The following is a 23,963-nucleotide window of genomic DNA, read 5'->3' on the forward strand; positions in this document are numbered from 1 at the left end:
ACTTCTGTGAATCTCCTGGACATTTTGGCTCTCTCCCCTACCCAGTTCACTCCTTGAAAATGCTTCAGATAGTAAAACCCCAAATGGAGGGAAAACAGAAAGCAAAGCAGACAGACGATCGCAGTTCGATTCCCAGTCAGGGCACATTCCTGGGTTGCAGGCCAGTTCCCGGCAGGGGCCATTTCCCAGCAGGGGATGGATGAGAAGCAACCATACATTGATGTTTCTCCTTCCCTTCCCCTCTAAAAATAAATAAATAAATATTAAAAAAAAAAAGAAAGCAAAGCAGAAATAAAGAGATGGGGAAACTGAGACACCCTGTGGGGGGCAGGGGGTGGGATCTCCCCAAGGGTCAACTAGCAAATCCCAGGAAGCCCTTCCCTCCCAGGCTGGCACTGTAGCACTTATGACATGTGCTAGTATGCGCTAGTAGGAAAGTACACAACAATCTAGCAAGTTGTAAAGATAGAAAGATTCATCCATTTGACAGCAGGGGCAGCTCCAAGGAGAGTTAGACTAGTAGAGAGTAGTTCTGGCTGGCACACATAAATTCCTCTTTATCCTTGGGGCCACTTTAAAAGTGCTCTACACAAGTCTCAAGGCTCAAATGGTCTCCTCTTTCTGGCTGGGGAGTGTCCATCCCCATAATCATCCTCAACTCTCATCTTCAACAACCTGCCCCATCAACAAACCACAAAGATCTCAGCTTCCTTTAGCCTTCTACCAGCTTGTTTTCTTAACTGTTTCAGGCTAGTATAGAACCCACTCTCCCTCCAAAAGACAGCTTTCAGTGCAGGTCTACCTAGTCCAGGACCAACAAAGCCTGTGGGCCACAAGCTCCAAAAGCCACAAGTTATCCCTGCACACATACAACCAGAGGCACTGTCTCTGGCCCAGTAATGCAGAGAGGAAGCACAGTCATGCCCCTAACCAACATCCTCACAGAAAAATACACACTTAAAGATGCACAAATACTCAGGCAGACAGCACTCTTCTCAAGTGGAAATATACTCAAACAAATAACACCTACTGGAAGCCAAGGTGAGTCATATGTGAACAGATACCACCCTCACATAAACCCAAAACTAAGGAGAAGACAGTCAGACTACTTCACAGTGAGTTCATCAGATATCCACTAGGTCTGACCAGAACTCTCTCTACACACCTGCGCACATAGGGCGTGTTCTCGGGAAATGTCTGCTTTGAGGTCTTGGGAGTTCCACTCCCTAGATCCACAAATCCCATCATGGAAACATCTGACTTCTCAGCCCTGGAGAGCAAGGACCTTGGTAAGGGTCCCCCTCCGTTCTAGCAAAGCCTTAGCACTTAAAACAACTAACACACCTACCTCCAAGGCTATCTTGCACGCCTCAGAAGAGCCAAACAGGATAAAGAGGTATGGATGTTAGGTCTCTTCCATCACCCGGGTTCCCAATTCTGTCTCTGGCCCTTTCAGCTCTCCAGACTCCCTTTTCCCCACGCGCCTCGTATCCCACCTGACCCTGCGGTCCGCAAAGCCTCCACGTGCCCAGCTCTCTTCCTAGTCCATCCGGTTCAGAGCTCCTCACGCGCCCTCCGCCCCCCACCCCCCGAACACCAGTGCCTGCCCGCTGGCGAAGACCTAACACCTACCCGCACCTCCCGGGGCCGCAGCCTTACCGGTACCAGGTGCAGCGGCTGCGCTAAGCTAGTTCTAGGGCTCTCTGTTCGGCGCGCCAACTCTCGAAGCGGCAACTCCGCTGAGTTCCCGGGCGCTCAAAGCAGATTCTGCAGGGACGCCGGGGGTCAGCGCGCGGAAACCGGGATCCAGCTCGGAGGACGACCCCGCGGGGCGGGGAGGAAGGCGGAGCAGGGAACCCAGCCGACACAGCGCGCCGAGTTCGCTGCCACCCTGTCCGACTCGCGGAGCGGCGCGCGGAGGGAGGAGTTTTCCCAGAACGGGACTGCCGGGAAAACACGGGAGATCCCTATTCCTGGAGCGGTGAGTCAACGGCCAGAGGAAGGGAGCCGGAGAAGCTGGCCGGCGCGGGGGGCGGGGGGAACAGAAGAGGGGTCGGGCAGCCGCGGAGGGCGCAGGGTATAAGAGGGAGACGGAGCTCGGAGCGCGGCCGGAGCCCGCGAGGACCAGGGCGGGAAGGGGTGAGGCGAAAGAAAGGAACGAGTGGAGCACGCGGCTGGGGCGTGCGGCGAGCCGGGCACTCACCTGGAGAACCAGGCGGCTGGCGCTGGAGCCGGAGCTGCGGACCCTCCCGCCACCGGCCAAGAGTTTGAAAGGAGGGAGCCTGGAATGTGCGGAATGAGGGCTGGTATGAGATGCGCGCAGCTGAGGGAGGGAGCCGGAGGGAGTGGCAGCCCCGCCACCGGCCCCTCGGGGTGGAGACTGGGAAGTGGGCCGACGGGGGAGGGGGATGCCAGGCGGGGCGGGGCCAGCGCGGGAGGGAGCCGGGCGGGGGAGGGGCGGCGGGGCGCGGAGCTGCGTGGCGCTGCGCGGTGCTGACCCCCAACTTTGATCTCAGCTGCGGGATCCGGCCTCTGCGGTTGCTTGCACACAAACTTTCCCTTTGATTTCTCGGTCGGACTCTTCGCTCCAAGCTCCGGGTTCCTGCCCCATCGGGCGGAGTCTCTTACTCTGTTTCCTAGGAGCTAAAAGCCTTCCCCTTAGCGAGGGCGGGGGTGTCTTGTCTTTGGACCCGGCCCCGGCTTCGCATTTCGGCACCCTCTGCGCCCGGGATGCGACTGACGTCCCTGCGCTCAAGTCCGCAAAAGGCTGGGGAGGGGCGGGTGCCTCTCGGCGGCTCACACCACGGGGCCTTCACTCCAGGGAATCAGGAAGCAGGAACTGCGGGCTCTAGTCCCAGATCCTCTTCCAGTGCCCCCACTTGTCCCCTCCCAGCAGTAGTTCCCAGCCTTTTTCTTATGTCGCTTGCTAATCTGCAGAGCCGTCGATACAGAGTACTCACGGGGGAATGTAGTAACTCAATGAGTATCCAACAGGTATATGTCCACCAGGTGGTGTGAAAACCATAATGAAGGATAGGACCTCAGCACTTGCCCTCAAAGACTCATCATTTAGCTGGGAAGACTATACACGGAAGAGCATTGCCATAAAGTGGGGTATCGGTTTTAAACAAACACTGCAGGAGAATTTAGTATCTTAAGGGGAGAGAGATCCTGGAAAAGCACTGGGCTCCCATTTGGAAGTCTTCAGAACATACTGGCTTAAAGCAGAGTGTTATCACATACCTCTGTCATCCACCTTGTTGGGAGGTTGCAAGCAAAGGACTTTGGCTTTTTCCAAAAATCAAATACAACCTCTATGGACTATTGTCACTTAACCTTGAATTGTAATAGTTGTCCAGGTCTTATCTCCCTCACCAATCAGAAACTTCCTTGAAGACTGAGTAAATACCTAATTTATCTTATCTTTCACCCAGCACCATCTTGGTATCTGGGATAAACGCATTAAAAATATTGAAAAAATGAAGAATGCTACCACAGGATATTGGGAAGAAAGTGATGTGAATGCCAAAGTTGTTTCTGAGAGTATTCCAAAGATGTTTGGAGCAATAACAGCATCCCTGTCAGAAGTATCCAACCTCAGAAGGAGAAGACTTTGAAGGCAGCAGCTCGTGTTTGCATATACAAATTCTGGTGTGCTTGTTAAATGATGAGTCACACCAGACCTGGTCACACCTCATACACATGAACAGATCGCAATACAGGAGAGTATATAGGCACTAGCCCTTGAATATAATAATCATTTGTCGAATATCTTTTTACTGAGCACGATGCTAAATGCAGGGGTAGGTCCCTGCCCTACTCTCAAGAAGTTTACAATATAGGTGGGAAGAGGAAATGATTATACCAAAATAAGGAACAATGAAATTCAAGTTACAAGGGGGACATATAATCTAGCTCTTGACAAATAAATGAGAGTTTGCCAAATTTTGACTGGAATACCCCCTTGGTATGGTACAGAAGGGGTGGTAAGGAGAAGTCTTGTAAACTGATGTGGCTAGAGAATAGGAGCTGGGGAGAATAGATTACAATTAGTGGGTGCCAGGTTATGACGATCACCACATCCCATACTGAAGAGTGTGGGTACCTATGTCACAGGTGTGACATAATCAGCACCAACATCAGATAGACCCTTCCAGGGCTGGATTGGAAAATCACATGCCTTATAATCACCGCCTCAGGCAGTGGTCCTGATGTTGAAGATGTGGGAAGGGGTTTAGGGAATAATCCAGAGGCAAAATCAGTAAGAACTACTGACTAGGAGGGTGAGAAAGGAAACAAAAATCACTAAATTTGATAACTGAACAAATGGTGGTAACATTAACTGAGATAATTCAAATGAAGGGAGGAACAGGTTTCGTTGGTAGGTGGGCCTAGCCAGGGTCCGAGGATTGAGAGGAAGGCAAGACAGAGTCCACGGTGTGGACAGAACGAGCTTTCAGTGTCACTTCAGTACGGACTACTGAGAGGAAATTTGGAGAACAGACTGGCTTATTCCTTTCAAATATTAACTACCCAAGACCATAAATGATCCCAGCTGCAGTGATGACCTCAGGTCTTAAATAAGCCTCCTGGTCCATGCCCTCACTGGTTTCTAGAGAGCTCTTCAGAAATGTCATGTTCCCAAGCTGTTGAAGTCCCTCTGGGTAAAGACTGATTTTCCACACATGTCCTGCCCTTTCCAGGGGTATTTAAGGGACAGAACTCCCATTCATTGACCCTCAAGAATGACTGTTGGTAGAAATGTTTCATCTGTCTGGATCCAGCTACAAGAGATGCATATAGCTCCCTTCAAACTATGCCATATAATGCACAGCTCCTCTCACTTCCTAGCAATCCAGGCTGCTCTACCTGGTCCTGCAGATGGACAGTCACTCAGGCTTGCGTATGAGTGGTGCAGAAAGAGGGGGTGTGGTCCGGGCCCGTCTTGATGTGGGGAGGGTACCTGTGTTGTCTGTACTACAAAATCAAAGTCCAAAGTCATCTTACTTTTATCATGTTGTTTGGTATAATTTCCATTCCTTTAGTAAATTTTGTTTTTCCAACCTCTATGGTCACAGTTAAACAAATTATCCAGTATATGGTACTGTAGTAATCAAGGGCAACCACATCTGTGTCATGAAATTCTTTACAGCTGTCAATAACAAGATGTTTTTTAATAAACCAAACATTCAGGCTATAATAAGTGGAACAGTGGATTTTATTTGATTATTGTTATTATTTTAACTTTCTGACCACAAGTTTATGCAACACAAAATAACCCCTCCAACTTTACTGAGGTGGTTGATCAGGTCCATGACCAAATACACCTCTAAACTGGAATTTGGTTGTTGGCGCAGCCCTGGCCTGGGCTTTAGTGTCCACACCAGGGGGCACAGCACTCCATCTGTAAATGTCTCTGCCAGCTTTCCCTTGTGTGAGTCTTGCAGGTCACTTGTTCTCCAGACATGTCGGCTTTGGCCTGCCAATCTCAGGGCAGCTGCAGCGCACAATCTTAGGGGGCAAGGAGAGGTAAACACGGAGATACTGGATGCCCTTGTTAGTAAGGTACCAGTAGAAATGCCTCTAGGTAAACTGTTCCATCATGTAGCCTCGTGATTTGAGAGACTGCATGGCCTTCATAACGTGAAGATAGGCACATTCTTGTCTGCCAGCTCAGGGTATTTAGCTATGTGCACATCCTTCTTAGCCACCACCACTCCCTCCTTAAAAAGTTCATAAATGGCAATCTGGTTCTTGGGCATCAACATCACTGCGGCTGCTGCATCTGGGGCCAGAGCTGGAAAGGGGGGAAAGTGAATTTTAAAAACAGCATATATAGGATGATCTGTTTTTGAAAAATAAGTTGAAAACATTTTTAAAGGTTTTATTTATTCATTTAGAGAGAGGAGAAGGGAAGGAGGAGAGAGAGACATCGATCGGATCAGTTGCCTCTCACACGCCCCCAACAGGGGACCTGGCTTGTAACCCAGGCATGTGCCCTGACTACAGTCAAAGCAGTGACCTTTTGGTTCACAGGCTGGCGCTCAACCCACTGACCCACACCAGCCCGGGTGAAAAATATTTTAGAATACTTCTCTCTGACAGCTTGAAGATAAAGGATTTATTTCTCTCATTTTTATTCTCAATTTTCTGTAACAAATTTGTCCTTGTTTCTTAATGAGAGGGCAAAAGAGGACATATGTCTAACCTTTCTGTAACTTTTCCACATGGTGATAAAAAAAAAAGCCCTACAACTTAATAGCCTAAGAAAAAGTTGACAAGGACAGAGTCAAGGAAAAATTGTTTCCTAGTCTTCAGGGAAAAGGCAAATCTACTGCTTTTGAGATATTCCCAGGCATGCCCCGCCCCCCCTGCAAAAGCACGTGCCAGCTGCTGCAGTCAGTGTTCCGCCGCCTTTCCTTGTTTAATCTCCCCACACAGTATTTCCAGGTGTTTTCTTCCTTAAGAAGGATCTTCACTCCATCATAGCTGAACTGAATTTTTTTAAAGGACAGATTTTTATCAAAGTTTGGAGTCTTTTTTCCCCCTCTATAGAGTAAAGGCAGTCTGTAATTTGATAAGCACAATATTAGTTGTTATCTCTTCATCAAAGAAAAATGTGAGATGCAAATTAAAACCACAATGAGGTATCACTTTACACCTACCAAAGTGACTACCATCAATAAATCAACAAACAAGTGTTGGAGAGGATGTGGAGAAAAGTGAATCCTGGTGCACTGTTGGTGGGAATGCAGATTGGTGCAGCCACTGTGGAAACCAGTATGGAATTTCCTCATAAAATTAAAAATGAAACTGCCTTTGACCCACTTCTGGGAATATATCCTAAAAATCCCAAACACCAATTGGAAGGATATATGTACCACTAAGTTCATAGCAATGTTATTTATAACAGCCAAGATCTGGAAATAGCTCAAGTGCTCAACAGTAGAGTGGATAAAAAGTTGTGGTACATTTACACAATGAAATTCTAGATGGCAGTAAAAAAGAAAAAAGAAAATCTTACCTTTTGCAACAGCATGGATAGACCTGGGGATTATTATGCTAAGTGAAATAAGCCAGTCAGAGAAAGACATACTATATGACCTCATGTGGAATCTAGTGAACAAAATAAACTGACAAACAAAATAGAAACGGAGGCATGGACACATGGAACAGACCGACAGCTGTCAGGGGAGAGGAGACTGGATGAAAGGTGAAGGGTTGAGCCAAAGATCATACATGCATGACTCACAGACACAGACAATGCTGTGGTGATGGCCTCAGGGAAGTGGGGACAGGAGCTGGGTGGAGGGGGGCAAAGAGGGGAGGGGAATGGGGACATCTGTAATATAGTATCACTAAAAACAGAGTGAAATAAATAAATAAATAAAACCCTAAAAACGTGTGAAAGACACTAAAGGACTTATCTGTGTCCCCCTCCCAAATTCAGACTGAAGAGCTATGCCCAGTATGTTGGAATGCTGGACAATGTGACTAGATTTGGAGATAATGTCTTTAGAGAGGTAAGTTAAAATCAGATCTTTCACGTCCTAATTCAGTCTGACTGACGTCCTTTTCAGAAGAGGAAATTAAGACCCAGACAACTCCCAGAGGACTCAGAGGGCAGACCATGTGAAGACACAAGGAGAAGAGGGCCGTCGGTAAGCCCAGGAGAGAGGCTTCAGAATGAAACCAAACTTGCCAACACCTTCATTTTGGACTTCTAGCCTCCAGAACATGAGAACTAAATTTTTGTTAAAGCCACCCAATGTGTGGTATTTTGTTGTAGCAGCTCTAGCAAACTAATACAGTGTATTTCCACACTGAAACAAAAGGATTGCTTTCCAGAGCCCAGTGGTTGAAACCTTCTCCATATAACCTCAGAGTTTCTCTGAGGTTCCCAGAGTATCTTTTGGATCAGGTATCTAGGATCTTTCTTTACAAAATCAAAAGGAAGAAAAGGCTTCCTCCAGGCTTATTCAGTTAAATACTCATTTTCAGTAACTCTGATACAATATTTTAAAAATGAAAGTGAACAGAGTCATGTCCTGTGACCTTACTGGGGAATTAAACAATCTCAGGTCTAATAACAGCTTGGCCACATACTAATTATGACCTTGGGTACACTTATATTATGAGCCTTGGGTTCCTTGTCACTGTTTTTCATTCCATACCCACTGAACATGTATGATGTCCTTGGCACTGTGCTTAGGTAGGCAGTATGGATAAACAGAGCAACGCCACAATCCCTGCCTCTCACGCTAACAGGCTGATGAGGGAACTAGACAAGTAACAACTTCCAGATGGGAGAATTGTTGAGAAGACAGTTAAGATCTGAAAACCTAACGATGAGGTTTCCATGGACCAGTGCTCCCAAGAGAACTTTCTAAAATAACAAACGTTTTTCATCTGCCTGTCCAACATGGTAGTCACTAGCCACATGTGCCTAACTTGCAAATAATATGACTGAAGAACTGAACTGTGTTTTACTTCATTTAAATAGCTACACATGACTAATGGCTATGGCGTTGGACGACACAGCCGAGTAGCATCCAAAAGATGTTGAGCAGGCAGGTAACACTTGCAGAACCAAGAAAAGAATCCAGACTGTGGCAGACATCAAGTGTAAAGGTGTAACATAAGAGTTAATGAGCATGAAGAGTGAAAAAGATTAAAGTAAATAATGGATCCCTGGAACACTGAATATACTCAAACCTGGTGCTAAAATATCTTAATGTGCAAATCGTCTCTGTATAGGAGACCAGTTAAAAGCACTGTGGTACCTCCCACAATGAAATAATGTGGAGCACAGACAAGTACGAGCAAGGGCTATATTTATGGACATGGGAATATCTCCAGGATATATCAACTGAGAAAAACAAGCTACTGAACTGAGAGTATCATATGCTACTGTTTGTGCACAAAGGGTGGGAAATGACAAATACATTTATTTTTTGCATAAAGAAACTGGAAAGAAATTAAACATGGTTAACTGTATGTAAGAGTATGACAGGGCAAGGGAAATAAGGACACATGTGGAAGGAGGTTTTAATTATATACAGTCTTTAAACTTTTTTAAAAACCATATAAAATTGTTACTGTTTAAAATTTGTACCTATATACCAATGTATAAGACTACCAAAGGCAAAATCAAGATATTTTTAAGGTCCTTGTTTTTTCAATCCTCACCCAAGTATACATTTATTGATTTTAGAGAGACAGGAGGGAGTAGAGAGAGAGAACATCGACTGGCTGCCTGAAATCTAGGCATGTGCCCTGACTGGGAATCAAACCCCCAACCTTGTTGGTGTATGGGATGCTGCTTTTACCAACTGAACTACCTGGCCAGGGCTTAAGGTCATATGTGTTTTTTTAAGATTTTATTTTATTTATTTTTAGAGAGAGGGGAAGGGACAGAGAAAAAGAGGGAGAGAAACATTAATGTGAGAAAATATGCATCAGTTGCCTCTCATAAGCACCCAGGGGCCAAACCAGAAACCCAGATGTGTGCCCTGACGGAGAATCAAACTGGAGACCTTTCACTGTGTGGGACAATGCCCAGCCAACTGAGCCAACACTGGTCAGGGCTTAAAGGTCATATTTTTATCTTACACTGATGTAGTTTGTCCTGAACGTGCCTTAGTACTCTAAAAGTTCCATTTGGACCCCACTTCTAAATATTGATCTAATTCCTGGCCCTTGTCTGAGTGTACCCCTCCTTTCCTCTCTGACCATTCTTCCTTCCTAACCTTCCTGCCCCCAGGCTACAGAAGAGAGGAAACTACTGGATTTTTCCTCTCAGAATCCTTGAAAATCGTAAGCGACAGAATCTGGGTAGATAGTTAAAATAATCCTGAAACTTGAGAACCACTACATTAAGCCAAAATGTGTAACAAAAGGTGGGAACCTACCTGGAGCATTCCCACTGTCACTCCCAGACCACAGCCAGGCTAGAATCAACGCGAAAAGAAGCTTGCTCGGGCCTGATGGACCAAAAGACTAGGCAGAGCCAGAACAAATCAGGGATGCCCACTTCATATTTTAAAAACTTCCATTAACATAATATCAAGACTATTTTTGGCCTGGGCTGTTCCTTCAAGTAGAAATAGAGAGATGGGTACAAAATAAGGAATGTAAGGTAGGACTGGGATGAGAATTGAGCATAGATGTTTGGTTACCCAGAAAAACAATGCTATTTTTTCTTTCTTTTCAAAACAGTCCCTGGAAAACCATCCAAAACTGCTTTATATGGCCCTGGCTGGGTAGCTCAGTTGGTTAGAGCGACATCCCAATACATCAAGGTTGCAGGTTCAATCCCCAGTCAGGGCACATACAAGAATCAACCAATGAATACATAAATAAGTGGAACAACAAATTGATGTTTCTCTCCCTTCCTCTCTAAAATCAATCAATAAAAATTTTTACAATATCCTTAAAATTGCTTTAGAAGCATTCAACAACTAGTTTGTATAACTACATAGCTTAAAAAGTCAACTGGGATGCATTGTTTTATTTTTTAATGTTTTTTATAAAAAGAGATTTTCATTTATTTTGAGAGAGAGGGGAAGGGAGGGAGAGAGAGAAACATAGATATGATGTGCGAGAGATACATTAATTGGTTGCCCCTTGCATACCCCCAACTGGGGACCTGGCCCTGCCACCCAGGCATATTCTCCAACTGCGAATTGAACCAGTGACCTTTTGTTTCAGAGGCTGGCACTCAATCCATTTAGCTACACCACCTCAGGCTTCATTGTTTTATTTTAAAAGAATGTGCATGAATATGATATTTGCCACTGTCCTATACTAAATGTTTACTATGCCAGACCCCAGGCATTTTACCTGGACTATCTCAATTGGTTTCTAAGCTCCAGAAATACTACTGTCCTCAGTCCTTCAGAAGAGTCATGCCATAGCACACCTTTCCTGGGTAGATTACAAGGTCCAGTTGTTGAAATCACCCTGAGCCCTTTGTGACTCCCTCATCTGGATGTCGTTGCAATCTGTGCTATTCATTTTTTAAAATATATTTTATTGATTATACCATTACAGTTGTTCTATTCTCCCCTTCATTCCCCTCCACCCTGCACACCCTGTGCTATTCATTTTAAAGTTTGTAATGTGCATCACTGGTCAGTAGGTGGTGCCAGGAAACCATCTGTGGCATAACTAGGGGTTGCCAAAAGTTCTGACAGCACTGAAGACAAATCCTGCATTCACTATGGCATCCTTAGGTTTTTGTGAATGAGAGGAGTTATGTGTTGGTTGATAAAGAAGACCGTAAGACTTTTAAAGAATATACACTGACTATAACTAGGAGACCTAGTGGGTAGAGGAAGCAAAATAACATTCAGTTGGTCAACAACACATGTCTGAGGGGTGGGACAGAATCTGGTCAGTCCTTGGCAAGCCCCTAGCTGGGGTCCAAGTGAGGAACTCTTTCACAGTGCTCTTTGATATGAAGCAGATCTCAGACATATGGCCTGAGGACACAGGCAGGAGCCCTTCTATCTAGAGGGGGAGCTGGAGGCTCAGAAGGGCAGCAGGCAACACCGGATTTTCTCCGCAAAGCAAGATGTCCCTAGTGATTGGGGGAATGCAGCTTTAAGGTTGGTGCTTCCTCAGTGTGAGATTCTAGTTCTCCTAGTCTGTGCACTCTGCCACTCCAGAATGTCCCCTCTAGTTCCTTAGCTCAGGTCCCTAGGGTTTTTTCCCGAGGTCTGTATGTTGTCCTCCCAGCACTATCTTCAGCCACAAACAACTCCTATCTGTCCAAAAGGTAGCCAGAGAGCTCAGTTCAAAACATTTATGGGAATTCCAGATTGTTGCCAGCATGAGTGGGGAGATCATGTAATTCAAAAATTAAAGAGGGTTGTATAATTGAAAATCAATCAACAGATGAGGAAAGAGGCATATGACAAATCACTAGCAGAAAAAGGGCCAGAACCCAGGGATTTTCCCTGTTGACCCACTGCTTTATTTCTGCACCCATCATGCTATCTAAAGGAAGTGAACTGATGCTAGTTTGTTTCTTTTATGATCTACTAAACTTATAATCAAGAAGAGCCTTTTGCAGGTCTGTTTTAGATTTTTAAATTAACACTTGCTGATAGCTTGCATGTCAATAATCACTGATATTGTTCCTGGTCACTGAAAAGTATATAAAACTGGTCATAAATAACCTGTTTGGCCACACATGCACCTTAGCCAAAAAGAATCATGTGAAAAGCTATAAGAATTACCCTGGCTGGTGTAGCTCAGTGGATTGAGCGCGGGCCTGCAAACCACATGATCGAGGTTCAATTCCCAGTCAGGGCACATGCCTGGGTTGCAGGCCAGTTCCCGGCGGGGGACACACCAGAGGCAACCATACATTGATATTTCTCTCCCTCTTCTCCTTCCCTTCCCCTCTAAAGATAAATAAAATCTTTAAAAAAAAACGAATTAAACTTTGACTCTAGCTCTCATCCTGATTTTTAGGCTCTTCCTGCTGCTTTCCTGGGACTCATCACTATGACACTGATGAGGGCAGCAGTCTGGTCAAGACTTGTGAACATACTTCTCTGAACTTGTCCACATAAGGTAGCTTTAAAATGTGAACACTTAATGGAAAGAGATGCAGTCTATTTCACTATTAGATATTTGTTTTGCTGCTGAATGAGTAAGCAGTACAACAAAGATGATCCAGGAGGAGGATCAGTGCAGGTGTCCAGAATGAGATAAAACCTACCCTTCTGTGACCCCCTCTAGGCCTGGTTCTCAGCTCCGTTATCTGTGCAGGAACTCTTGGTGACATGTGTATGATGAGGCTACAGTCTCTGGAATGCAAACTTCTCAGTCTGCAGGGTCCCGCATGACCCTGGGATGAGTAAATGGTGATGCTTCCTTGAGGATTAGTTCACTGTTGCCAAGTGGTGACAGGGGGAACTATGTAAGAAATGGGGCTTTGTGCCCTGGCTCCTGTGGCTCAGTGGATTGAGCTGGCCTGTGAACCAAAGGGTTGCTGGTTTGATTCCCAGCTAGAGTACCTAGGTTGCAGGCCAGGTCCCCATTTGGGGGTGTGCAAGAGGCAACCAATCTATGTTTCTCTCTCACACTGATGTTTTTCTTTCTTCCATCTCTCCCCTCTCTCTAAAAGTAAATAAATAATATCTTTAAAAAAAAAAGAAATGGGACTTTGAAAAGAACAATGGCAACACTTCCATTTTTATATAAAGTATTTATTTTTGTGGCATACAAAAGGTATAAATATGATTTACATAAAAGCAATCACCTGCACATTCAAGCAGCAAGTACATGAAGCAAGAAAATAAATGTCTCTGAGCCAGAGCAAGCAGAAAGAAGCAGGATTAGAGCTGGTCAGCCCAGGAGGCTCCCCTTCTCCAGATGCTGCCAATGACTGCAACCAGACATAAGTGATCAGCTTTCTGTTTTCAAGGAGGACAGCTCATCTGACAGTACTTGAGGAAGGTGGTACCAGAGGTCTGAAGGGCTTTGGGCACTTCTATGAAGAAGGCACTTGATGGGAAGCATGCCTGAGATGGAAACCAATCATGACAAATCACATCACATAGGACTTTCAAGTGGGGAGAAGCCAAAGGGCTTTTCATCTCACAGACTTCCTTCTTTCACAGTGCTCTTTGATGTGGAGCATGGAACAACAGGAAGCAGAGGCAAAAAGAGAGTCCACAGAAAGGAAACAAAATGCAACCATGATCATTGATTTCTTGCCCCACACCGGCCAACAGCTCAATGCACAAAGGCTTGGATGTTGAGCATTGCTGAATGCAGCACTCACAAAATTATTGGATTCTCAAGATTCAGGTACACTCTGAGACAGGTGAGCTGGCAGCAGAGTCACATTGTTAGCAGAGGTGCTAATAATCTGAATGACTTACCAAAACTCATGATCTATGAGGAAGACAGGAGCTTCATCTGTACCAATGAACCAGGCTTTAGGGAGCTGATATTTATTTCAAGAAGAAAGGCCCCAAGTTCTGCCCAACAAGGTCTGCAGAGTTCAGGAGTTAGCTGGTCGTCACCAAGCCTCTCCTGCCACTGCTTTTGATAACGACAATGAAAGTTTCGACACATAATGATCTCTTACTTCTTACATGGCCTACAGGTGTGTGTGTCCCTCTGCACCATCGCTCCATACTACTATAGCTGGGGAGGCACTCCTGGGTTGAAAATGAAGGCATCTGTCAAATTACTCTCAGTCTTAAGTAGACTAAGTCACCTCTGGAGTTTTTAGTCTGAACTGAAATTAAGACAATTATATAAAATTCTCACATCACCGATCACAAATGTGGCCATAGGCTCTTTGACTGAACTTGGTACCAGCCAATCTGCTCTGAGGGAAGAGGGGGACTGACATCAGTACCTTCCAAGCACCATGGGGACAACAAGCTAGCTCTAAGAAACAAACACTACACTCCCTGTCGTTACGACAATACAATTCTAGATTTGTTTCCTAGTGAGCGCAAGTTCTTTTCTTGGGGAAGGTAAAGTGGCTGGCATTACCTTCTCCTATAGGTGTGTCGGTCAGGTTAGGGGAATTAAGCCACCTGTGTGGACTCAAAATGATCATGGACTTTGGAGTTTTCCACTTCTGATGATAAACAATACTCTAGAAACCATCATCACCAAAACAAGGTAGTGCTTTGTTAACAGGGAATGCAGCTGAGCACCTCTGTGGATCCAACCTGTAGGACTTCTCCATTTCCCACTCATACCATTGCATAATAGGAGCCCGTTCTGGAAATGCCCAGGTCCAGAGAGTATAAAGATACACCTGAACCAGAGGCTGGCAAACTATGGCCCACAGGCCAAATCTGGCTGCTGTCTGGATTTATAAATAAAGTTTCACCGGAAGAAGGCCACCCTCACCCATGCATGAACTGGCCATGGCTACTTCTGCACTACAATGACAGAACTGAGTAGTTGTGAGAAAGACCATCTGGCCCTTTAGGAGAAAAAGTTTGCAGACCTAGAGACTAAAGTCAATTTAGGGAACTGTTCTTCTCTGAAAAGGACCTCAAAAAAGAGACCCAAGTATTTAATTATTAGAACCTGATTCTAGCTACAAGTTTCCAAGGAAATCTGACTCTTGAGGCACAGAATCTATAAAAGGCAATAACCTCAAGGGCCATCATTGTGTCTGGATAAGAGCCTTCCTCTGCTTTTAATAATTTCCCACGTATGTTAAACTGTAGTCCTTGACCTGATGTGTGAAAGCCAGAGAAGTGGAGTGTGTGTGTGTGCATGTGTACACATAACACATACATGTATGTATATACACATATACACACATACATTCAGGGATTATTCAAAAAAGTGCAGATTGTCTCTCTTCGTGTCCTGGGCCAAGAGCAAGGTAGGCAACTACCTGCTCCTGAAAGCTCTGTAGTGAAAAAGTCCAGCTCTGTGTGTGCTTTCTGTCTCACTCACACGCTAGCTTGCTGTCAAAGCTAGAAAGCCCAATGGCGAAGGCCTGGAGTGCACACAGTGGGTAGTTGTAATCCAGGGTGAACACGTCGTCTGCCACACGTCCAAACTGCATGACTATATAGTCAGCTGGAAACACAGAGAAAATATGAGATTAGAAGATAATGTGGTTGTACTGGGAAAAAGCCTGTTAACATACAAAAAAAACCAAATCCTCCAAATAGGGTAATCAGCAGATCTCAATCACAGAGATGAGAGACTACTCCTGACCAACAAGAAAGGGAAAGAAGAGAGATGAGTTAAGAGCAGCTTCCTGGGCACAGCACAAGTTTCATGAGCTAGAGTTGCCAAGGAACCTGTACTGAGTGAGCATCACTTGCATTTGCTTCTCAAACAGCCTCACGTTCTTTAGTCTCCCTCAAAACAGTGGTTCAGAAGTTTTACTGTAAAACTGTTGTTTTGTCTTTCCAAAGAAATCATTTCTTTCTGAGATAATTCTCTCCTGAATATAGCTTCCTATCAGTGACAGGAAATGTTCATCCCCCCCACTGTGTAAGGCCACCCTTCCTCCTGTGCCCAACCCAGCCCTCCTGTGGCTTACGGTCATTTTCGTGCACTATCTGAAAGTTCTTCACAGAAGCCTGAGTGACCCGGCCGTGGAAGTTCAGGACATAGGACTGAGTGTCGTCATTCCAGACTGGGGCCTTGTTGTGCAGCTCAATCAAGTTCTCCATGGTTTTGTTTTGCCATTTTGAAAGCAAGCTCTCATGGTCCTGTTTGAAAGGAAAATCACTGCTTTGTAAGAGAACCATTAGAAACCATTCGTTCTCAACTCTGTGAGGGAGAAAGTAGAGTAGGGGAATATTTTCTCCATTTCAGAAAGGGTAAAAGAAAAGTCATCCATTAAGCTGGGGTTTTTTATTCTTACAGATTGCTTAGCATTTGTCTGTGCAGACTGGTTGCAAATCAAGCACTCTAGCAACTAGTCTGTAATTGTACTTATCCTGAGGTCCTGGAGTGATGGATCTCCTAAATTAGATGACTGTGAGCGATACTCCAGTTTGGGGTTTTGGGTTGATCTTTTTTGTACTGTATGCTTGTCTTTTAGAGTCCTTTACTGATTCAATATGTTCTTACATTTCGTGGCCAAAATGGGATCCGTTCATGATTCATATTCATCCCTGGAATGATCACAGACATTTTCCTAGGACCTTTAAATCCAAGTACATTTGTTTCCTGGAAGACAGGTAAATAAGACAACTTGGAAACAGAAAGGAAAACAAGACCGCCTTCTTTTTTTCTTTTCTGTTAGAGAGAGAGAGCAAGGGGGAGAGAGAGAAACATTGATTTGTTATTCCACTTACTTTTGCACTCATTAGTTGATCCTTGTAGTGCCCTGACCAGGGATCACACCCTTAACCTTGACATGTGAGGACAATACTGTAACCAAATGAGCTACCCGGCCAGGGCCAAGACCATATTCTTGACACAAGACTTACTTGGACATGTAAAATGTTGACAAGGTCAAGAGCCCTAAAAGCTATTTTATTATTACTATAGTTAAAGAGAGACAGAGAATCAAGACCAGGAAAGTAATTATCCATATTTCTCTTTTTAAACCTAATTGGAACACCTGAATTTAAACAGATTTTATTGTTTTGAAAATTTACTCTTACTCCTTAATCTTAAATGAACTTTGAGACAACTATGAGCAAACTGTGCAGTTCTTGTCATCAATAAGTATTTATTCCTAGCCCTGGCCAGGGAGCTCAGTTGGTTGGAGCATCATCCCATATACCAAAAGGCTGCAGGTTTGATCCCTGGTCAGGGCACATACTGAGGTTATAGGATTGATCCCCAGCCAGGGTGCCTACGGGAGGCAACTGATTAATGTTTCTTTCCTTACCACCCCCGGCCCCCGGCTTTCTCTCTATCTAAAATTAGTAAAGATATCCTTGGGTGAGAATTAAAAACTCAGAAATGAATCAATCAACCTTTATTACCCAAAGAGGGTACAGCACTGTATGATCTACAGTGAAAATTACAGTGTAAATTAAATGGGGCCTGTATCAGGAGGTAAAAAACTCAAATGCCTGTCAAGCCAGGCAGATTATATATGAATAAAATAAGTACATTAAATGTGAGGAAAGACCCAAAAACCCCATAATTATCTTGTTGAGGGTAGGCTCCTTATAGTTAAGGCTTTCCCCTTCCCCCATTAGGTGAGTGTTCTAGGAACCCATCCGTATCAGTGTACCAGCTGGTGGTGTTGTGAGATGCTGCATTTGGCCTCAGTGAGTTTTTTTTTTTTTTTTAAGATTTTATTCATTTATCTTTAGAGGGGAATGGAAGGAGAGAGGGAGAAAATACCAGTGTGTGGTTGCCTCTCATGCATCCCCTGCCGGGAACCAGCCTGCAACCCAGGCATGTGCCCTGACTGGGAATCAAACCGTGATCATCTGGTTCGCAGGCCCACGCTACACCAGCCAGGGCTTCAGTGAGTTTTTTTAAGACTCTTTCTAGCATTTGCCCATTTCGTGATGGGTGATTTATGAGCATACTGACCCACACTGTGCTGAGTGTTCAGCAGTTTTTGACCCAAAAGTACATGATCCTCATGCCCTACCCTCCCTATTCACCCATTCTTGTCCCAAGTGACTTTTTTTTGTTTCCCTGGATAAAATAAGTCCTCAAAAGGAAACATTTGCCGATGTGGAAGAGGTGAAACAAAAAACAGCAGAAGTACTAAAAGGCATCAAAAGTGGTGAGTCCAAAAATGTTCTGAGCAGTGAAATAAAGGTTTCAATAGATGTATTGCACAAAATGGAGAGCACTTTGAAGGGGACTAAAGTTCAAACACGTTAGAATACACAATTTTTTGTAAATAAATTCTGGGTGTTTGGGTCCCCCCTTGTATGCAGACATGTGTGTGTGTTCATATATATATATATATATATATATATCCACATGCACACACACAAACAACAGTCATGCAGTTAAAATGTTAAGACTTTGGGGGGAAAATGTTGAGGCTTTGAGATCAAGGAACAGCTGAGTTGGGTTAATTCCTTCCTGCTTTCTTTTTTTTACTTAACAACTCTGAGAGGAAGCAGTGGGTGCCACCAGGATGTATACAGAAGAATGTCAACCATGTCTAGTGGTCAGGAAAGACTCCTCTGATGATGTCGGCTGATATGGCAAAGGGCAAGGAGGGAAACTTGGGAAGGTTCTCAAGATAGGGACGATCATAAGGTAGAACAAAGGATAACAGGAGGGAGGGCTGCTGTAGCCAGAATGATAGGAAAGGACGGGGAGAGTGCTGCCAGAACTGTCTGCAAGGGAATTCCCAATTTTGTTCTGTACATAAGGGGTATTCTAAAAGATAGGAAGCAGGAGAACAAGATCGATTGGAATTCTGTTTTAGGAAGATTTGTCTGGCAGCAGTACAGAACAAACAGAAAAACACTACAAGCAAAGAGATCAGTTTGTAATTTATTGTAGCCTCTGGCCAGTGGGTTTAGAGGTAATAAAAGTCTATGTTAATCCAATGGCATTAGGAAAAGAGAAGAGCAAATAAGGCAAGACATTCTAAAACGGTAAAAAAAATAAATGAACTTGGCAATTCATAAATACTTAAAACTCGAACATATAGAGAAAATGATTCCAGCAACAGAAAAGGGGATCACAGAAATAGAACCAAGCCCAGGAGGGAAGATGGTAAGTTCAATAAGATGTCAGCAGGGAATCCGGAAGTGAAGGAAGAGGTACTTCCCAGGACAGCACTTACGTAACAGATGGCTGCCAGCTCCTGCCGGGTATAGGCCTTTTCTACCAGACCTTGAGCCTTGGTGGGGCTGACACCATGGTCATAAACTGTAAACTTGGTCCCCATGAGGTTGGATCTAGAATCAAAAGAAAGAGTCACAATAATGATCTATATTTTTTCTGTTACACAAACATAGTCTAGGAGGGGTACGTAACAGAATGGAAGCCTACCTGCCTGTTTTCCAAATATCTAAGTGTTCCTTGTCACTTTTTCAAACATCTCTCATTAAAACAAAGAAAGGACTTACATTTTCTTTTAACTTCTTTGTTTTTAGATTACAATATTAATATTAATAGATTATAACTTACAAATGCTCATTGTAAAAAAGATATGGGTTGTCCTGCAACTACACTGTCAACCTAAAAATAAAAGGCCAAAGTGAGAGGCAACAAGCATTTATTTGAGATCAAAAAAAGAATAGCTATTCAGAAAGCACTGACTCAGAGGCAGAAGCCCAGATAGTATTCTGATTAGGAGACAACGGCAAGAGTTCCTTATGAGAAAGGGAAAAGGAACTATTACATCAGTACAAGTAAGGCACTGCTAATTGGTGCAGATAAGCTAACATAGTGACACTAATTCTAAATAATGGTTTTAATTTTTAATCCTACAGTCATCAGTCTTGTAGTCATAATATCTGCTTTCTTGTCATCTTTGCACAATACATTTTCCGGCCCAGTCCAAAGGTTATTCTGTCCAGTTTTAACACTCCAAAGGTTTGAGGCATAAGACAATGCAAATCAATTGCTCTGGGATGGCAGCTCCAACTCCTCCTTTTTTTATCCTCACCCAAACAAATTTTTTTTAATTGCTTTTAGAAGGAACAGTAAAGAGAGAGAGACATCAATGTGAGAGAAATCATCTATTGGTTGCTTTCTCGTATGCGCCCTGAGCAGGGATCAAACCTGCCCTGACGAGAAATCAATCCACGACTTTTCGGTCCATGGGACAATGCTCCAACAACGGAGCCATACTGGCCAGGACCCTGACTTCATTTTTAAAGTGATTCCACTTACATTATTTTTTACAACAGGAATAAAAGTATAAGAAAGAAGAGGACAGTGATATAAGGATGCTCTCACCTGAGTTTGCCAATATAACTTTCTCCTTCACGAGATAAATCTGTTGGATCAGTAGAGATAAGGTAATTGGATGTTTTGCTCTTTTTTCGCTTTCTACCTGCAAGAAGAAATATCTGGGGGGAAAAAAGTCAGTCAATAATGAAGTCAGGGAATCACTATGGTTTATTTTGTCTACTTTATTCAGTAAATGTTTAGCAATGCCTATCTAGTATCAAATCTTTGGTTTTTTATTATTATTAAACAGGCTTAAGTCACTTTAATTTTTCTTGTATAGACTGTGTAGTGGCCACAGCTGACCCCTGGGTCCTGTGCATGGAGACTCTGGTCTGTGTCTTTACAAGATGGTGAACTCCTGCTGGGGAGACTTGGTGAATATGGTCTCTTTCCAGAGTCTGGGGGTGAGGCAGCAGGGAGTCTTGGAGCTGGCATCAAAGCTGACCTTGGCAAAGTTGCCTAGGGTGGCAGAGTAGCCCCTGCCCGAGGTGTATCAGTGCTCGATGCTGCCCATCAGCAGCAGCTTCTTGGGCCCAGGAGCTGAGACAATGCCAGCATCCCTGACAGTGGGGATGAGGCCACCAGCACAGAGCAGCACTGGCCAGGCACCTTGCAAGGGACAGTGTGAGGCTTGCCAACCTTGTTTCCTCAGTAGCCTCACCATACAAGGACTATGGAGAGCTTTGCCAGCATGAAGGCCCCATGAATGGCAGTGGCTACTTCCTCCTAACATGTAATGCCCAGACCGACATCGCTATTCTAATTCCCAATGGCAATAAATGTCTTGGACCTGGTCTGTATTTACATAGACATAATCTTCAAAACCTCATTCTTGAGGGATGGCCTGGAAAAACCAACAATCTGATTCCTTGATGGGCAGGCAGAAGAGAGAGATCCCCTTCAGGGACCTGATCATGTCTTTGACCAGAGGACCAAGCTTAGTGAGGGCACCACTCCTTGTCCTTGCCTCACAAACTCCATGGTCTTGATCCCCAGCTTAGACGGAAGCCACCAAGTCCTCCCATTCCAGGGCCCCCAGGATCTCACCCTGTCTCAGCACCAGTGTGTCGTCACCATCTGGTGTTTTCTCGGAGAAGACCAATCTGTGTGGGTCTTTATCCCTTTTCATAATAGCCCTCATAATGCTTCTAAGAATTCACAAGCAGTGTCTCCCGACTGCGCAACTTTTCTACGTTTGCTAGCTTTATTCTCTACATAACTATTTACACCTTTATCCCTAAAACCTCCAGTGACTTTTTTAAAAAGCTTCATCCAACTCCATAAATAAGAGAGTCTTTCCAACTTAAGGAGACAGGATCCTAAATACCTACCCTTCCCATTCTTTACTACAACTGCATTCCTAATACTCCTTTTGGTATGTTGTTGGGGCGGGAGTTGTATTTTTTAAACTTTTGTGACTTCATTGGTATGAACAGCCTCATGTTTATGCTTCCTTGCTAAACCCTATGGACTTTGACTGTAATGAGAAGCAGAAGAGTGCTAGCATACACTGAGAGGAGACTTTGGAATCAAAAACATGTGAGTTTGAATCTGGTTCTGCCGCTTACTGGTGTGACCTGGGACAGGATATCACTTCCTAAACGCCAGTTACCTTGTCCATAAAGCAGGGATATAAATCTCATCTTACCAGGTTGTCATAAGGATTATAAGTGATAATGAAACATTTAGCACATGCCTGATACATCATAAACACTCACTAAACAGTGGTCATAATAACAATGATATCCACTACCATAATCTAATTTCTAGGATCCTTAAATCACCCACTTAGATCTGGTATTAATACAAAATACACTGTTTACTAGCAAATATTAAACTGTCTCAAACTTAGGTACAAAAGTAAATTAGAATTTCTAGGGTAGAAACAAGACTTTTCACTTGTATATTCTTTTATATTTCCAATTTATCCTATTCCCTAAAACTTGTTCTTTCTTCCACAATGTCATTTTCTACCATAATAAAAGTAAAAACCGAAGAGCACACAGTAACAGCCCCCATCCCAAAAAAGGAACAGAAGTAAAAATAATTACATTCAAAAATATTCTCGTCCAGGACTTCTGCCAAGATGGAGGCGTAGGTAGAAACACTGTGCCTTCTCCCACAACCAAGTTTGAATACAACAAAGGTTTAGTAAACAAAGACACAGCCAAAGAACAGAAAATTGAACTATACGGAAGTCCGACAACAACGAAACCTTCAACTGGGACCGGTAAGAGGGGCGGAGCCAGCAGCGGTGCAGGGTCGGGCAGGCAGGATCCCCAGACCCAGGTGCACAGGCAACCAGGGTAGCATCATGGACCCAGTGAGGGTGTGGGGCAGGCTGACTGAGTGTCGCACATTCGAGTGCAGATAAACCAGCAGAGGAGTGAGCAGTGAGACGGACCGAGAGGGGCCCGACAGCGGTGGGATGCGGCAGAGGGGGCTGCCATTGCTTTCCTTTGACCCCGCCCCCACATACAGCATCACAACCCACTGACCTGGGTTGCCCCGCCCTAGTGAACACCTAGGGCTCCGTTCCTCATATGTAACTGGCACGAACAGTCCAAAATATGGCTCAAGAAGAACTCAAAGCCCCAGAGCCAATAACTCTAAGTGAAAAAGAAATAGTGAACCACTCAGACACAAAGTGCAAAACACTGGTGATCAGGATGCTCACAGAACTGGTTGATTTTAGTCACAAATTAGAGGAACATATGAAGGCTAAACTAAGTGAAATGAAGGGAGATGCACAGGAAACCAATAGTGATGGAAAGGAAACTGGGACTCAAATCAATGGAATGGACCAGAAGGAAGAACGAAACATCCAACCAGAAAAGAATGAAGAAACAAGACTTCAAAAAATGAGGAGAGGCTTAGGAACCTCCAGCACATCTTTAAGCATTCCAACATCCGAATTATAGGGGTACCAGAAGGGGAAGGGGAATAGCAACAAGTGGGAAACTTATTTGAACAAATAATGAAGGAGAACTTCCCCAGTCTGGCAAAGGAAATACACTTCCAGGAAGTCCAGGGAGCTCTGAGAGTCCCAAAGAGGGCAGACCCAAGAAGGAACACACCAAGGCACATCATAATTACATTAGTCAAGATTAAAATGAAGGAGAGAATCCTAGAAGCAGCAAGAGAGAAGGGGACAGTCACCTACAAAGGAGTTCCCATCAGACTGTCAGCTGATTTCTCAAAAGAGNGTCATGAAATCCAAAGACCTACATCCAAGATTGCTCTATCCAGCAAAACTTTCATTTAGAATGGAAGGGCAGATAAAGTGCTTCTCAGATAAGGTCAAGTTCAAGGAGTTCATCATCACGAAGCCCTTATTATATGAAATGCTAAAGGGACTTACCTAAGAAAAAGATGAAAAATATGAACAGTGAAAGGACAGCAAACTCGCAGTTATTAACAACCACACCTAAAACAAAAGCAAACCAAGAGGACAGCTAGATCAGGAGGGGAACCATAGAAATGAAGATCACATGGAGGGTTAGCAACAGGGGAGTGGGAGGAGGAGAAGCGGGGAGAAGGTACAGAAAACAGCATAGACAGTAGGTAGAAAATAGGGGGAGGGCAAGAATAGTAGGGGAAATATAGAATCTAAA

General features: G+C 44.2%; 1 protein-coding gene, 1 long non-coding RNA gene and 2 pseudogenes across 2 annotated transcripts; 1 reads left to right on the top strand and 3 right to left on the bottom strand.

Annotated features, from left to right (window-relative positions):
* The first annotated feature begins 1,837 nt into the window (after positions 1-1,837).
* LOC118999960 (uncharacterized) lies at positions 1,838-3,469 on the top strand. The gene is made up of 2 exons (XR_005069205.1): positions 1,838-2,306; positions 3,010-3,469. It is a non-coding gene; the product is annotated as an uncharacterized LOC118999960 (long non-coding RNA).
* Positions 3,470-5,245: 1,776 nt separating this feature from the next.
* LOC118999962 (40S ribosomal protein S10-like) lies at positions 5,246-13,552 on the bottom strand (annotated as a pseudogene).
* Positions 13,209-20,462, bottom strand: TULP3 (TUB like protein 3). Its single transcript, XM_037064727.1, has 5 exons — positions 20,356-20,462; positions 19,235-19,349; positions 16,585-16,683; positions 16,049-16,220; positions 13,209-15,576 (listed from the first exon to the last, which is right to left on the bottom strand). The coding sequence occupies exons 2-5, from the start codon at positions 19,337-19,339 to the stop codon at positions 15,443-15,445; spliced, it is 510 nt and encodes a 169-aa protein (XP_036920622.1). The 5' UTR covers positions 19,340-19,349; positions 20,356-20,462; the 3' UTR covers positions 13,209-15,442.
* A 125-nt stretch (positions 20,463-20,587) lies between these two features.
* On the bottom strand, positions 20,588-22,333 carry LOC118999961 (40S ribosomal protein S2-like; annotated as a pseudogene).
* Positions 22,334-23,963: the final 1,630 nt, after the last annotated feature.

Source organism: Sturnira hondurensis, unplaced genomic scaffold (genome assembly GCF_014824575.4).
Source record: "Sturnira hondurensis isolate 20B ecotype Veracruz unplaced genomic scaffold, ASM1482457v3 Scaffold0015509, whole genome shotgun sequence".
NCBI lineage: Eukaryota > Metazoa > Chordata > Mammalia > Chiroptera > Phyllostomidae > Sturnira > Sturnira hondurensis.